This window comes from Brassica oleracea, chromosome C4 (assembly GCF_000695525.1).
Source record: "Brassica oleracea var. oleracea cultivar TO1000 chromosome C4, BOL, whole genome shotgun sequence".
NCBI classification, from domain to species: Eukaryota; Viridiplantae; Streptophyta; class Magnoliopsida; order Brassicales; family Brassicaceae; genus Brassica; species Brassica oleracea.
Window position 1 is genome coordinate 9,457,177 of NC_027751.1, and position 15,624 is coordinate 9,472,800.

General features: G+C 36.1%; 5 protein-coding genes, 2 long non-coding RNA genes and 1 other non-coding gene across 9 annotated transcripts in view; 5 read left to right on the top strand and 3 right to left on the bottom strand.

Annotated features, from left to right (window-relative positions):
- Positions 1 to 1,809: 1,809 nt before the first annotated feature.
- Positions 1,810 to 2,964, top strand: LOC106337307 (protein NUCLEAR FUSION DEFECTIVE 6, chloroplastic/mitochondrial-like). Of its 2 annotated transcripts, XM_013776401.1 has the most exons (4): positions 1,810 to 1,990; positions 2,074 to 2,198; positions 2,533 to 2,570; positions 2,803 to 2,964. In XM_013776401.1, exons 1-3 carry the CDS (start codon positions 1,860 to 1,862, stop codon positions 2,547 to 2,549), a joined length of 273 nt encoding a protein of 90 aa, XP_013631855.1. In that variant the 5' UTR covers positions 1,810 to 1,859; the 3' UTR covers positions 2,550 to 2,570; positions 2,803 to 2,964. The 2 variants fall into 2 exon arrangements, with proteins under 2 accessions (XP_013631855.1, XP_013631854.1); XM_013776400.1 differs by lacking the exon at positions 2,533 to 2,570.
- Positions 2,965 to 3,157: 193 nt separating this feature from the next.
- LOC106337306 (uncharacterized protein At4g28440-like) lies at positions 3,158 to 4,893 on the bottom strand. Its single transcript, XM_013776399.1, has 3 exons — positions 4,794 to 4,893; positions 3,766 to 4,291; positions 3,158 to 3,572 (listed from the first exon to the last, which is right to left on the bottom strand). The coding sequence occupies exons 2-3, from the start codon at positions 4,121 to 4,123 to the stop codon at positions 3,388 to 3,390; spliced, it is 543 nt and encodes a 180-aa protein (XP_013631853.1). The 5' UTR covers positions 4,124 to 4,291; positions 4,794 to 4,893; the 3' UTR covers positions 3,158 to 3,387.
- Positions 4,894 to 5,486: 593 nt separating this feature from the next.
- On the top strand, positions 5,487 to 8,459 carry LOC106342743 (protein FRIGIDA-ESSENTIAL 1). Its single transcript, XM_013781763.1, has 6 exons — positions 5,487 to 5,753; positions 6,049 to 6,169; positions 6,263 to 6,412; positions 6,543 to 6,748; positions 6,867 to 8,077; positions 8,152 to 8,459. Exons 1-6 carry the CDS (start codon positions 5,636 to 5,638, stop codon positions 8,218 to 8,220), a joined length of 1,875 nt encoding a protein of 624 aa, XP_013637217.1. The 5' UTR covers positions 5,487 to 5,635; the 3' UTR covers positions 8,221 to 8,459.
- Positions 8,460 to 11,166: 2,707 nt separating this feature from the next.
- LOC106342645 (auxin-repressed 12.5 kDa protein-like) lies at positions 11,167 to 12,068 on the top strand. Its single transcript, XM_013781643.1, has 3 exons — positions 11,167 to 11,423; positions 11,535 to 11,730; positions 11,821 to 12,068. The coding sequence occupies exons 1-3, from the start codon at positions 11,333 to 11,335 to the stop codon at positions 11,855 to 11,857; spliced, it is 324 nt and encodes a 107-aa protein (XP_013637097.1). The 5' UTR covers positions 11,167 to 11,332; the 3' UTR covers positions 11,858 to 12,068.
- Positions 12,069 to 12,678: 610 nt separating this feature from the next.
- On the bottom strand, positions 12,679 to 12,750 carry TRNAK-UUU. The gene has a single exon. It is a non-coding gene; the product is annotated as a tRNA-Lys (tRNA).
- A 427-nt stretch (positions 12,751 to 13,177) lies between these two features.
- LOC106342646 lies at positions 13,178 to 14,239 on the top strand. Its single transcript, XR_001269846.1, has 3 exons — positions 13,178 to 13,220; positions 13,349 to 13,735; positions 14,153 to 14,239. It is a non-coding gene; the product is annotated as an uncharacterized LOC106342646 (long non-coding RNA).
- LOC106342644 (squamosa promoter-binding-like protein 3) lies at positions 14,078 to 15,012 on the bottom strand. The gene is made up of 2 exons (XM_013781642.1): positions 14,494 to 15,012; positions 14,078 to 14,410 (listed from the first exon to the last, which is right to left on the bottom strand). Exons 1-2 carry the CDS (start codon positions 14,823 to 14,825, stop codon positions 14,269 to 14,271), a joined length of 474 nt encoding a protein of 157 aa, XP_013637096.1. The 5' UTR covers positions 14,826 to 15,012; the 3' UTR covers positions 14,078 to 14,268.
- Positions 14,862 to 15,624, top strand: part of LOC106342647 — a 4,076-nt gene continuing 3,313 nt past the window's right edge. The window contains exon 1 of the long non-coding RNA XR_001269847.1: positions 14,862 to 14,948. This is a non-coding gene — a long non-coding RNA (uncharacterized LOC106342647). The remainder of the gene's footprint in view (positions 14,949 to 15,624) is intronic.

Below are 15,624 nucleotides of genomic sequence, written 5' to 3' on the forward strand. Positions count from 1 at the left end.
TATACGACTAAAAACATTAAAATGACATGTATCAATTCGATGGTTGATTTGAAAGCTTTCAAAACCATATGGAAGATAAAAATCAAAATAATTTAACTGTGGAAACAATACTGTTCATTTTTTTCAAGAATCTATTTGATGGAAAAAATAAGGTTTTTATGTCATAATTTGTTTAATGTCCAATCCGATCAACCCATGATGTATTAATTATAGTTTTGTTATATTATTTTTAATTAAAATTGATCCGATCAATCGGAAAGAAATTATATAATAACAACAAAAAATATTTTATATATATAAATAAAGTGATCAAATATATAAAAGAAACTATCGATAATATATACAAATAAACTTGCAGGTCTTATCCTAGTAATTATGGAAGAGCAAGTAAATAAAGGGTATAAATGCTAAATTAAACCAAACTGAAAAGTTGACAAAAAAAAAAGCCAAACTGAAAAATAGTTGACAAAAAAAAAGAAAAAAGAAATTGAAAATAATATATCTATATTATTAAAAGAAAAATACCCATTTGAAAATGTTTTTACTTCATTAATTAAACTCCTTTTTTTATTGTCTTTTTCAGTTGCATTTATGAAATATCCTAAAACGAATAAAACTGTCTAATTTATTACTTATCTTTTCAGTTGCATTAATGAAATATGCTTAAATGAATTTAATCTTCCTATTTTATTGTTTGTCTTTTTCAGTTACCTTAATGAAATATCCTTAAATAAATTTGGACATAATGTCATTTAATCAACCAAAAAAACTCATGAGTTATCCTTACGTGCATAATTTTAATAATGGAGATTTTTAAAAACGTGCATCATTAAAATGTTACCTAAAACATGCATCACTAATATATAACATGCATCAATAAAACTAGAATTTGACTCACACAATTGTATGAATATTATTTTCAGTTGATTAAAATTAAAAATAATTATTTATTCAAAAAATATTTAAGAATGACTATGTTTTTAAAAATTATATGACATTATTTGTTCATAACTCATTTGTCATATGATAAATTGTTAGAAAGAAAATTTTAGCATAATATAACTGAGTTGTCATTTGCTAAATTTATGGTTTTTATTTATATTTTTTATTATTTAATTATGATATTTTCGTTTTATATTTGAAAGATAAATGAATTTTCTTTCAAACAATATTTTTGTAAATGTATTTTTTAAAAAAAATAATCAACTAAAATTGTTATTATCGTTGAATATCATTATTTTTGACATAATTTGAGTTTTCGTTTACATCAAAATTTATCCTATTTTAGGATAATTTTAATTTAAAATGTAATTTTCATATTTTTCAAACAAATTCTAAAAATATTTTTTAAATATTTTGTTATAATTGTTAAAAAAATATTGTGTTGCATTTCAAATAAAAAGGTAAAAATATTAAAAATATTCTAATTAAAATATGTAAAATTTAATATAGTTTTAAGGAATGGTCAAAATAAAAAAAATTACACATAAAATAATCATGATTTTTGTTAATTGGGCGGATCATTATTTATATGATATCGCACACGAAAGAAAAATTTCTGTTTTTAAAATTATCTAATTAACTCTATACTCAATTTTTTTATATTTTTTATATGATATCACACATTCGTAAAAAATAGATGGTTTAAGATGCAAACAAAAAATATTTACTTAATATATATAATATGAACGAATATTACAAATACATTATTTAATAAAATAAATAATTAAAAATCGAAAATTCATATCCGGCCTTCAGGGTTAGTATCTGCTTATAACCCTTCTGGTCAATGTAAATGAAAGTCAAAACCCTATACTAAGCCCAAAGTTCATCTCTTGCAGAAAAATCAAAACGTTCAAATGTCCGCCGCCAGATCATTCCTCCGCTCCGGTGCCGGCCGAGCCGCCGCTGCAGCATTTCGTTCGCCGAAACCTATGCGGTCTTCGTACAAGGCGCCCAAACAGAGCCCACTCTCTCACCGTGTTTTCAGGTAACATTTATTCTCTAGTCGATCGATTGATCCCCTCTGATTAGCTGATTTTTAATTTTCCATTTTCTAAAATGAAAAAGAAGATCTCCGGTGGCATTGAGCTGCTGCGTGGAGACGATGCTTCCGTACCACACGGCCACTGCTTCCGCCTTGCTCAATTCCATGCTCTCTGTTTCTTCACGTCGCTGCTCCGTTTGGACTCTTGGAGGTAATAATTCTCGTTCATATTCTTCTTCTTCTACAGGGTGGCACTTGTATTTCATATTAGTTTCTGCCATTTACTCTACATGATAGGTAGATTCTGTGTAGTGTAAGGCAGCCTTGTCAGCATCTTTTATGCTTTTTTCTTTAAAACCATTGTTTCCAATTTAAATTTCGATATTGAGACTTGAATTACAATTTACAAGTCTAGTGTTTTGGTATGAAACTTGAAGTTGTAGCTAAATCACAACCTGCGTAATTTGACAGATTTTTTTAGCTGAATTTCAAGTGTCTTTTTCTTTGCATACATTGAGAATTCTCAACTTTTATTTATTTTCTAGGAGAAGATGATAACTGAAGCACAATCAACAAGAGTGATGTAAGCTGTATTTAGGTCTTAACCTTTAATGTGCTCATTAGGCCCTCCCTGTGGTGTCTTAGGTCAAAGAGAGCCGATCCATAGTTTCTCTAGTTACAGAAAGCAACCATCTTCTTGTGAACAAGTCTGATTCTTCTTAATGATATTTCATGAATCCTGCAACAAGGCTTTTCTCTATTTAATCAATACACAGTTATTTCTCTCTGAACACTGATATGTTTTATTTGCTCAGATATCATTGATGATGCATGATGATTTTCAAACGGAGATTGCGGGAATGGATGCATGTGAAGTGAAGATGATGAAGTCATGTTTTTTTTTTCCATTGTAAAGAATCTTCAGTGACAGTAAATTGGATCATGTTTCTTCTTAGGTCATAAGATCTGCCTTTTAACCTTCAAAAGTGTCCAATACATTTGTCAAGGACCCGACCAGTTCAGTTCTGGATATAAGTAAAGAAAAAAAAAACAGACAGCTTAACCAAAGCTACAGAAGACCACTTAGACCTGATTCATTCTTCTTTTGTAGTTCGTAATTGGGTTTTTGTATTTGACTATTGGCAAGAGAATATTGTCGGCACCAAGCTCTTTCCCAAATTCTTATTCATTAACCTCTCTGTTCAAGTCTCAAGGACCAAACATAAGCAGATAGAAGAGTTACAAGTACATGTATTGGTAATAGATCATGCACCAAAACACCGAGCTCAACATAATAACCTACCGGTGGATAAGATAGCAAACTTGCAACAACATAAGATAAAAACATAAGCTCCCCACCCTTGTTCATTTGGCCCAAAACTCATTGGGGCTAGAGATAATCACTCGACATTAACTAGCTCGTACTCCACAAGAGACAAGTTGTTATCTTCTTTAACGGTTATGTCAGCCGGTTCAGTGACCTCAATGCGACCCCATTTGTCAACAGCAAGCCTCATGGATCCCTTGAACATATCTATCTTCGCATTCCGGAGATTCACAGTAGTTCCTGGCTTCATCAAGTCCACTACACCCACAAAAAGAAACAAAGACTTGTATTAGTACCAAGTAACATAGCCAAGTAATCCACTTTTAATAACTAATCAAACACGTCTCACACTCTAGCAAAGAGACATAAGTAATATGAACGAAAGTGTTCAACTTTTGAAACCTTAGCACAAAAAGATTCAACCTTTCACGAACAAAACCTCTCAACTCACCTTGATCGTTGCGAGCGGTGAAGAGGATGGAAGCAGTCTCGTCTCCGACAAGACACTCAGCGATCCTAACAGGTCGGAGGTGAGAAGAAGCAGCGCCTGCCTTCTGAGGAACTGAATTTTGATCGACAACCTTAACAGTCAAGGTGTGACCGCTCGTGCCAGGTTTGAGCTGATCCACCTTGACGAACACAGGCTTCTTCTTCTCCTGCAAGCCCTGATTCGTCTGCTGATACCGAGCACGCGTCTGAGGCGGCGGGTTTCTCCCCTGTCGCCGCGGCGGAGGCGGTCCGTTTCTTTGCCGGGGTGGTCTTTGCTGAGAGTTGTCGGTCGTGTTCGATGCCGTTGGAGCTGAAGACATCTCTTGAGGAAAAGATTAATGGAGAGTGTTATGTGCTCTTTTCTCTCTTTGTGTGTTTGCTGTGTCAAGTTTTTCGATCTCTTGAATAAAGCCCTAGAAAGAAGAAAACTTGTGCCTTGTGGTGAGACTTCTAATTCCTTTAGCGGAATTTACTATTTTCTTCATATTTTTCTTCTTTTAACTGAAAAGTAAAAAAAAATGAAGTCCAAGATAATCGTTCGGATGGCTTATGTGGTTTTGATTTCTTTTAAATCTCTAGATTTGGAGTTGTTGATTTCTTAGAATCCGGTCCAGATATTGTTGTTTTGGGTTAGCCTTGTCTGATTGCTTCAGCTCGGCGTATATTTCATCATTTATCTCATCTGATGTTTGATAGTTGACAGAAAGAGTGAATCTGAGGCGTTTTTAGTGGTTTTTACTATTTGTTCTCTGTCTTGGTTCAGCAATGGTGTAAGGTGGTGGTATGATGGTGGCATAGTTGTGTATGGTGAACAGAACAAGCTTATTGTTCTTCAGAAGTTTCAAGTTTTTTGTCACCTCTCTATCTTTCAGTTTTGAAGGAGTTCTTCTCGCGATTTTGTAATAAGTTTGTTCCGGTTGTTCGTCTAATTTTCTTGTCCCTCGGTTGCTTCTTGTGAAACAGTAAAAGAAGGTTGGGGTTTTAGACCTTCCCATGAAGGTTTCTTTGGATGATGGGACTTTAGTTTCCGGTGTTGGTCTCTTCTCTTTGTGGACTTTCGTGCTAGGCTTTTTGGTTCTGGCTTGATACCGTGAACGGTGAGTTCAAATATATTTTGTCTTGTGTTGTTGTGTTGGCCACTCTTCGCTTACTATCTCTTGTGCTTGGTTGGTTCTTGGCAAGAGTGCCGATAGTTTTATAATTGTTTGATTTACTGCTATTTTCCTATTCAAAGATTGTCTACCGATTTGGATGTATGAATGTAAAGTTTATTCAATTGATTGTTGTAGTTGTTGTATGTGTTGCCTTCTATTTAGGTTTGAGATTCCCTTGTATGAGCTATGTTTCCGATCCATCGGCCATCGGCTGTATTTTTAAAAAAGAAGTCTGTTCATGTTTTATTTTCAATATTTGTTTTTTGAAAATAAATTTTTTATCTCTAAATTGTTCATTTGATTTTGATAATGATTTATTTCTTTGCTTCATAAAAACTATAACAAATAGAATATTGCATACATATTTACTACTACTAAATTCTACTCTTTCCATTTCTTAAAAATCTACGCTTTTTAAAAAAAAATTGTTTAAAAACGGTAAGTATTTTCTACATTTTTAATATATTATTTAATTGTAAGTTACATAAATGGGCTTTGAATTTAGGAAGACCCATAAAAACAAACCAATTCGGTGTCGTATCAGCGCTTTGTCTCGCAAGTCGCTATACCGAACGTATTCTCGGAGATCAGAGACTCTCGAGAGACTCGCTTGAGGTTGGTTTAATCTCCGATCACGCCGCAGTAATTACCACCGTCGCTCGCCGGAATACTTCCGAGATGTCTGATTCCGATATGGAAATTGACGATGACGAGCTCCAAGTACATGTACAACCCACAGTTGCGGGAGAATCTCGATTGCTTGCTAGACCAATCGAAGCTTCCAATTCCCAGAACGGTAAGTATTCTGATTCCATGATTTGGTTTAATCTGTTCGTGGATTGAATTGATGGGAAGAACGCCTCTCTGTAATTGCAATTGACTCTGATGATGATGAGTCAAGAAGGATGGTATAGGCAGGAGAAAATCTAAACGCATCGTTTTGTTCTAGATTAGAGAAATGGCTTATGAGAGATTAGCTAGGTTTAGCTCAAAAGTATCTTGCTTTTATCATATGGTATAGCTTGCCCCATGTAGATTTAGCTGAAAAGTATCTTGCTTTTTAACATATGATTTAACTTTGTCCCATGTAGATGTGAAGAAGCATTCAGATGAGCAATTAAAGATCATAAATGGAAACTTACAACCTAATCTTTCTGGGAATAGTGGGAAGAATCCAATTCTGGAAGGTGAAAAAGGCATAATTTTACCAAGGTATATAACCTGTAAAGTTTTCACCTTTGTGTTTCTTTACTGAACCTAGGAGGTTATTGTAGAGAGAGGTTGAGCTTCTGTATATTGATTCAGTCTCAGATTTCCTGCTCCGGGACAAAGCTTTCCGTTGGTGAATGGACCAGAACAAACAAAGATCATAAACGGATACTTACAACCTAATCTTTCTGGGAGTAGTGGGAAGAAACTTATGCTGGAAGGTGAAAAAGACACAGTTTTATCAAGGTATAACAAAGTTTTCTGCTTTATGTTTCTTTACTGAATCTAAGTAGGAGGTTAGTTGTAGAGAGGTTGTTGTGCTTCTGTGTTTTTGCATGTTTGGAGCTTTTTTTATACTGAGAGATTTGGTTCGCAGGTTTCCTGCTCCGGTGCAAAGCCTTCCGCCGGCGAATGGACCAGAACAAAAACGTCCGGCATATCCCTGCAAGTTTTTTGCTCAAGGGCGGTGTACCAAAGGGAACTCCTGCAGGTTCCTTCATGTGAACGAGAATATGAATCGCACTAGTCAGCAACAGGTGGTGAATAATATGGCTGGAACTAGCGGTATCCAGTCTATTGAAGGTATGTAGTCTCATTAGAGATAGTTTATCCTTTACAGGTTGTGATGATATATGTAGGTGAATTTTTCTAGTTGCTCTTTATGAATCAACCAGTGATTTATTCACTTATGTTTATTCAGAAAGAAGACCGTTGGAGAGCAAAGAAGGTGTAAGATTCCCCATGTTAAGCACAAATGGCGTGACATCTTTGGTGAATCCCCCGGCTGGTCAGAGAGTTTTCCCTTTCACGAACGAGATGCGCTTTATGCCTTCATTGGAAAACATGGGAAGAGGGAGTCTGCAAAAGTGTGGTGCTGTTTTCACAGAGAACAGGCCTGTATTTGGTAATAGCACCAGTTCCTTCCCGTTGAGAAGCATCTTTGTTCAAGAACATGGATCTTTTATCACTTCAAATAGACAAACAGACATGGGATCTTCTGGACCAGCGTGGACAGGATCCGTGTTCAGTTCTGCTCCTCTGAATCAGTATGCTTCTCCCTTTGGGAATTTTGAAAACAGGAATGATAAAAATGGATCTGGATCGCTACCAATGGAGCAAGCGTTATCTGTTCCATCCGTTCAAGATGCAGAAGTCGACACGACTAGCGACAAAAAGGAAGTTTCTTCAAATGATTGGGAACCTTCTGAACTTTTTCGACCATCTTTCACAATTCCTCCCTATATACTTCCCTCGTCTGATGCCCTCTATGATCCTTTCACGGATATAGAGAATCCAGAAGACAAATCTCCTAAAGCTCAATCGTCAACTAAAGGGAAAGATGCTCAGAAAAAGTCCGGCCAGCAGAAAGATGGTGATTCTGCTAGTAATGATAAAAACAGTTCATGCAGCCAAAATCAATTCCAAGAAACTGTGGTGAGGAAAAATTTGGAAGCACATGGAGTAGTGGAAGGAGTGGCTACTTCAGTGGTTGATCAAAATGATGCAAGTGCAACAACACCAAGCAAAGAGATATCTTCATCGGCGGCTGTTGAGAATAGAGCTGTCTTGAAAAGAAGCAAACCTGCAGGGCATGAATCTTGGCATAGAAGTGATGGCTCATCACATCAAAAGAAGTTGAAAACAGATGAGATGGATGGGGAAGTAAGGTCGGATGCAGGAACAAAAGTAATGAGACAGTTCAGGACAGCAGTTGTGGAAACCATTAAAGATATGTTGAAACCGTTGTGGCGTGAAGGCCGTCTTAGCAAAGATGTGCATAACATGATAGTTAAAAGAGCTACTGAAAAGATAGTCGGTGCTGCTGTCCAGTTACATCAGGTGCCGACTAACAACGAATCAGTTGAGAAATATCTTAGTATGTCTTCAACCAGAATTGTGAAGCTGGTAGAGGTGAGTTTCTAAGCAGGTATAAACCTAAGCTGTAAGTATCGCATATTTCTTAAATTTCCTCTGTTCATTTGCAGGGGTACGTCGAAAAGTATGGTAAACCCCAGTCTAAACCCTCAGGTATCATCAAATCAAAAGCCAGTTAATACCGGTGGCATGAGCGCAAGCTGATGATATTCTTGTAAATTATGGCATCTTCCTTTTCTTGGATTAGGACTTGCGCCTATTTTTTTGCATCTCCGTTCTTATCCTTTTACCAATAATGGAAGAAGGCTGGAACTGGAGCTCTGTGGAAGAATTGTGTATGCATTGTAAAACTCTTCAAAGCTTTGATTATGCTTAAAAACAGCTTTTCACTCTTAGAAAGAATATAATTGTTTTATTATTGGTTGTAATCTTATAGCAATAATGTGATAAGAGGGGCTGTATTCTAGCTCTCTGTTTGGTATTGCTTCGGAAGCAGGTGAAGGTGGAAATAGAAAGAAACGGAATAGTGTTGAAGGTACGCTCTCGAACATCTTGACTATGTTTCTTTGTTTGCGTACAGTACAGATTGTTAGTGATTAGCTTGGGAGCTGTTATATCATGGTTATGTCATTACTGGTAGATGTTTGGAGATTAATACCGAGTATTAAGTGTTGTTTCTTGTTCTCAATACACGGCATTAGCCAAGTAGGAGTACTACAACCTAACACAACATGATAAATATCGATAAAAGATGCGAACATAGGAAGTTTATCCGCACAATGATTAGCTTATGTTCCTTCAAACCCAAAGATGTATGAAGAAGCGTCAAAGTTGCATTTATAAGTAGCACATGAGAAAGGCGAGCACCATTTGGGTATGTGGGTAGGTCTAAGGATCCTCATGCCCCCTTCTGTTTGCTGGCCATAATGATGCTCCCAAGTCCTATACTTGGAAGACTTGGAGAGCTGAGAGTTTTGAACCTGCATTGCAAAGTGCATTTCTCTCTTTCGAGATCCTCCAGAGGAACCAAGAAAAACAGTGAAGTGTGGATCTAATTCCATCACTGATCACTTGCATGAGGAGGCATTTGGCTTAGATTGATACATAGGGATACGGATAGAACACAAAAACGAGAGGAGAAGCAGCTCAAACTACCCTTGCAGAGGGGCATTGAGACAGAAGACGGTTGACTGTCTCTTCTTCCTAACCGCATTGACTACAACTCATCTCCTTTCTGCCATGTTTTTTTTGGAAATAGCTAAGCAATTAGATAAGCTCCTCCATAGAAAGTTGACGTTTTTTGGTGGCGCTTTCACTTTCCACAGTGCTTTGTACCAGGAAAGAAGACTTGGTTCTAACTTCAAAGATTCCCACAGATGCAGGATCCTAACTTATTTTGCATCTCCTGACAGTGTATTGACCATTTTGGTTATAGCACCAGGAGAAAAGCATACTATGTATCAGAACTGCCAGGTCTAACCTGCATGATTAGTCTACACTCGTTAGGATCAAAACATTCCCTCAGACGTGGTAATTTCCATTCATCACTCCCCTCTTCTTTGAACATTAAGAGCCTCAATTGATAATGAGAGTATCCTTCCTTTGGCCTCTTGGGTGGGAAGGTAGAGGTAACACAAACATCATTACCATTAGCACGCTCTCTCTTAACTCCAACTTTCGTCATATCGTGAACATGGAGGATGCTTCTCCAAGCAAAAAGTAAGGTTCCTACTATGGCAGTAAGAGAAGATCATTTGGGGAAATACTTGCATCCGTGACTGTGGGCGAGGCTAAGGTTCTTTCAACATGCTCAAGAGTTGTTTCCCCAATAAGTGTATGCTGAAGTCTCTAAACCGTAGGCCACATTCATCCTTAGTAAGACATCCAACGTTTCCAGTCGATTCCTTTCCATGTATCTTGGCTTCTCCATTAGAATTGTCCCATGCATGAAGCTTGTAATCTTCTGAATGGTTTTCTTTAATATGTTTCTAAGTGGTTTCTTATCTGATTTCTCAGTTACTGTGTTGAATGTTTGTGTGTTTACAGAAACAAAACCAGTTTTATGTGCGTCACTAAGTTGGACGTTTTATCAATGGTAGTTTTGTAGATAACTTCTTTATATCATCATTAAAATTACCTGGACATTTCAACCAGTTCAATGTAAGTTACATGTCTAACTAGCGGGCCTGGGGCGCATCAAATATCCGGGCAATTTTAATGTATCTGGACGGATCAGATATTCGAACAATTTTAAGATATCTGGATCCGGATTCTTATCTGGCGGATCCATAATTTTACTATCCTTATCCGGATTCGGGGTTCTCGGATATCCGAGTGTCGGATATCCGAGTAAAAATTGTAATATCCGGCGGATATCCGGATCCGGATTTGGATCTTTAATATAAATAAAAAATAATATTAATATATATAAAATATTAACAATAATTTAAAAATAAAAATATATATAATATTTTTAATTATTTCTATGTATAATATTACAAAATTTACATAAAATTTATATATACTATTATAAAAATGAAAATATATTAAATAAAATTAATTTTTATATATAAGTATTACTATTTTTGAAATACTTATTAATAAAACTTACGGATCCAGATATCCGGACTAAAAAATTAAGATATCCGGATTCGGATCTGGCTTTGACGGATCTAACATTTTACTATCCGGATCCTAATTCGGCCCCTCCGAATATCTGGATTTTCGGATCGGATCCGGATCGAATCTCGGATCGAATCCGTATCGAATCTCGGATCGAATCCAAATCTCGGATAAAAGTCTCAGGCCTAGTAACTAGTGTACATTTGCTGTTCCTATAATACTTTTCCACGAAAAGTTTAGGAGATAGGATACTTTGATTGAAGGGTCCCATTTCATGACTCTTCGTCCTTATCCATATACCCGTCTCTATCTTGGGAGATAGGATACTTTGATTGAAGATTCTATACACATCGCATTGTTTACATTTCCACATGCAACACTGCTCCCTCTGATTCTCTCTGTTATATATTTAACACTATTATTTTAAACTAAGGTTCGTATACGTCTAATGGACTATACATTAAAAATTTACGACATGTTTAGATAATTCAACTTTTAATATTTTTCCAATTATTTATTGTTATCTAGATATTTTATTGGGTGAAAAGAAGATATTTTCATAAATAGTTTTACCATGGGTCTATAAATAAAGATAAAGAAGCCCTGACCAAGTACATCACACTCAACACCCTTCATTACTAAATCAGCAAAGAAAAAAGCAAGAAAAAGATGTGGGATGAAACTGTTGCTGGACCTAAGCCGGAGCATGGCCTTGGCCGTCTCCGCAATAAGATCACCGCTCAACCCATAGAGATCAAAGGTATAGACATATATTCGCATCAACCCAACTCATGCATATATATATATATTTGGTAACCACTGTATACAACATGATTCATTAATTATGAAAATATGTGATGATCATGTAAAGGTGTAGGAGAAGGGAGCAGCAGTAAGACTGTGCCGGCGGCGGGGAGTCCAGGAACTCCGACGACGCCAGGGTCTGCGCGTAAGGAGAACGTGTGGAGGAGTGTGTTCCATCCAGGAAGTAACATAGCCACCAGAGGAATGGGCACTAACCTCTTTGATAAGCCTTCTCACCCAAACTCTCCCACCGTATACGACTGGTACGTATTGAAGTTTTGTTATTAATATAATAAGCTGTGATCGGACGGTTCAGATCAGAACTAAGATGTTTTGACCGTTGTGATTCTCAGGCTGTACAGCGACGATACCAGAAGCAAGCACCGTTGAAGCGAGAGGATGGAGTGACATGCTGGTGATGTAAAAATGTGTCTGTTTTTCTTGTTTTTTTGCTGTATTCGCAACTTTTTTCTTTATTTCTTGTTGTTGTGACCGTTTGATCTCCATTATCTGTGATGGTTTTAACGGTGGAGATGCTTCCTCTTGTCTTTGTAATGTTTCTACTGTTTGGTAATTGATATATTTAACTTTTAGCTTCTAATGATTTACAAATAACTTAACTATGGTTAACATAATACATAATTGAACTTTTAATTCAACTATGCAAATTTAACCATGGTTAGTGTGACAACAATCAATTACGATGATGGTGATTTAATTATAGTTGGTACTTGTTTATCAATCAGGATAAAGAAGATTCAGATCATGTATACCCTACATCAATAAGTGATATTAGATGAAAATATAAAACCAAAAAAAGTATTGTTTTTAGTGGGTCTCGCACCAGTAATTCATTATACAGCAAAAACCCAAATTAATCATATCATGGTTCGATGAGTTACTTGTGTTAACAAGCATGAATGATCCCCATTGGCTTGTAAACAACAAGAATCAAAGTAAAATCTTCAATAGATCTGAAGCAGATACAAGCCATATCATGGTTCGATGAGTTACTTGTGTTAACAAGCATGAATGATTGATGACTTAAATTATCCCCATTGGCTGGTAAACAACAAGAATCAAAGTAAAATCTTAAATAGATCTTAAGCAGATACAAGCCATATATGTAATTGTGGTCTCTGTACGTGCAAGGAAATAATCTTCTAGTAGTAAGTGAAAAATGTTTTTTTTGGTTGGAAAAAGAAAATAATCGCCGTCTGTGGGGATTGAACCCACGGCCACGGGATTAAAAGTCACGCGCTCTACCACTGAGCTAAGACGGCTTTGTTATTAGTGTTTGTTGGTGAAACTAAACAATACATTGAAAAGAAAAGGGTAACACTGTCTGTTACCGAAGTGACTATCCAATGTATCATCGTCCTTAAAACATCTCTTGCTTCTGTCATTTAGTTTAGGTGAATTGTTAAACTATTTTAAAAGCAAAGAAGATTCTGCTGCTGTTGGGAACTTATTTAGGTTTGTTGCTTACAAGATTTTCATGCATAATAATTATTGAGAGTGGCTATGGAGAACCGGTCTGATTCAGTATACTCGCAGTTGAGTGAAGGCGATAAGGATGAAGTCGGTTGGAGATAAGCTACAAAGATTATGATAAGGACTCGATAGATTGTGTGTAATCCTTGTAAAGAATCTTTAGAGTATCTTGTAACAAGTATATATGCAACATAACCATCGAATATACACAGTTGAGTTCATCATATTCTCTCTTAGTTTACAATAATTTCTTGTTTTGGTAATAACCATTTTCGATAGTTTATCAATTATCACTGAGTTAGCATCACTCATGTTCTTATATTTCCCTTCAGGAGGTAAAGATTGATTCTTGGGGGGTGTTTTGTATTTTTTTGTTACTGATGTCAGGTGAAACTTCAGAAACATAATTACAGATGTGCATGGGCTCTCAATACAAAAACAGGCTACCTTGTGCTTCAAGGATCCTGCAGACTGAAGGAGTATATTTCCCTTCACTCTTGTTATATCTCTCCTTGAGAAATATAATAAGATCCATCATCACATGATCGGCTAGATACATGTTGTTCTTGAGGGTAAGGCCAAATGATCTTTCACTGTAAGATAGTTACAACAGTCCTCTTGATTGTGCTGTTCTGACCGTTAAAAACAAGGGGTGAGAAACTCTCGTTCCTAAAATGTTCTACTTAGAGTTGAACATACAGGTTGTTGGAGATGCTGTCTTTTTACCGTGTTGGAGATGCTGTCTTTTTACCGTGGAGGGTTCTAATCCGAAAGGTGGTCTACTTGGTTGACATGGGGATAAGTGTTTTCTGTTGTCTCGGAACTTGATGAGATTTCTTGTAATAGAACTACAGATCTCAAGAATCAAAAGTTTCTTCCAAATTATCAAATAAAAAAAAAGAGTTTTTTAGCTTGTCTCCTCATTGTTGATTGCAAGACATATAAAGAGACCCTGATCTAGTTCACGATCTTGGCTTGAATAAACACTGCTAAGTTTTTAAGGGAACTTACTCATGTTCCTTCAAGGGACAATGCATTTACTTGGTCTCAAATGCATTTACTGATGTCATAGGTTTAGGAGATAGCTTTTTTTTAGGAGTTAGGATAAAGAGACCATGATCTAGATCCTGATTTGATAAGAATGACGAATAAACATTTACTTGGTCTTAAATGCACCTATTGATGTCATAGGTTTAGGAGATAGCTTTGATTGCAACCATTATGGAGAAACAACATAGAGAGACACATAAGAGTACAAGGAGATAAACAAAGAGACTGACAGAAGAGAGCAAGCAAAGCTTATTTCTTCAGTAACCTTGAGAGCCAATATGATCTTGAGACCTTTCACCTTCACCTTCACTTGCGCTTTTGCGCCTTCTCTCATTGTGTCCAGCTAAGCGTCTCCTACAACTCCGTTTGGATTCATCAAACTCACCAAGCTCGTGAAACCTATACAAACCAAAGTTAAAATTCTTATTTTCTTCTTGTTTTTTATCACAGGAGATAAATATATTTGATGACAGAGAAGGTACCTGCTACACTGTTGGCAGAAACGTTGGTGAAGACCATAGATCCGAACAACAGGAGCTTTGGCATGAAATTCGCAGACTTTGTGTCGTCTGTGATACTGTTTGGCTCTGCTCATATCCGCAGTACATCTCTCGACCTGACAAGCTCCAGCACTACTGCTGCTGCTACTTGTAGCTTTGCCTTTCTGCTTCTTCTCCAAAGCCTCTTCTTCATCTTCTTCTTCTTCAAAAGTATCCTCTTCTTCTTCCTCACTCATTTCTCTTAAACTCCTCTTCGCTTCTGCTTTGCTTCCTTTCATACTCATCTGCAAAATATTACACACACACACACACATGTAAGATGGAACAAGAGAAGAAGAAGAGAAGTAAAGGTCCCTTAAAACAAAAGTGGGGAAGGATCTTAGCTGCCTAAGTTATTGGACCACAAAGTTTCACTCATTTTTTCTTCATGTATTAAGGTATTAAGTATATTATCATGTTGTCTATTATTTTGTATGTAGAATACATATACATTCATCTTACTACTGTATATTAAAAGAAACCCTATAAAAAGAAAATGACAAAATGGACTAACATTTCGAGAGTGGTTTAAAGAAGTTTTATTTAAGTTTTCTTCTAACCCGTGAAAGAGATTTCCCTACAATGTTTTTCTGAGTGGTAACATGAAGTTGAGATTCGAACTAGAAAACTGACTACACCTATAGCTCATTATTTTCTTATGAATCATATTCGTTTTTAGTTCTTTTTGTTTCAGTATCTGTATATTGAAAGTTGATAACAGAAAAAAACATATATATGAAAAACATAACGTGAATGATTTATACATATTTTAAAAGGCCACCCGGATTGAATTCTTATTTAGTTTGCGACCAGGCAATTCAATTTTTACTGATCAATCATGGGGCGACTCAATAATTTGTTCATTTTGTAGAAAAGTCGTAAAAAGAATACTTGGGGTAGAAAGAGAGGTTCTTTCGATTTTATAGCATAGGGGGTCATCCACTAAAGTATTTCATTTTTGGGCTTTTTGCAAAATTGACCTACAATTTAAAGTCAAACACAAAACTAACCTCTTTTTTTTTGAAAATTGGTTTTGCCCTATTCACCCCGCAAGTTCATATAATTTACGAAAAT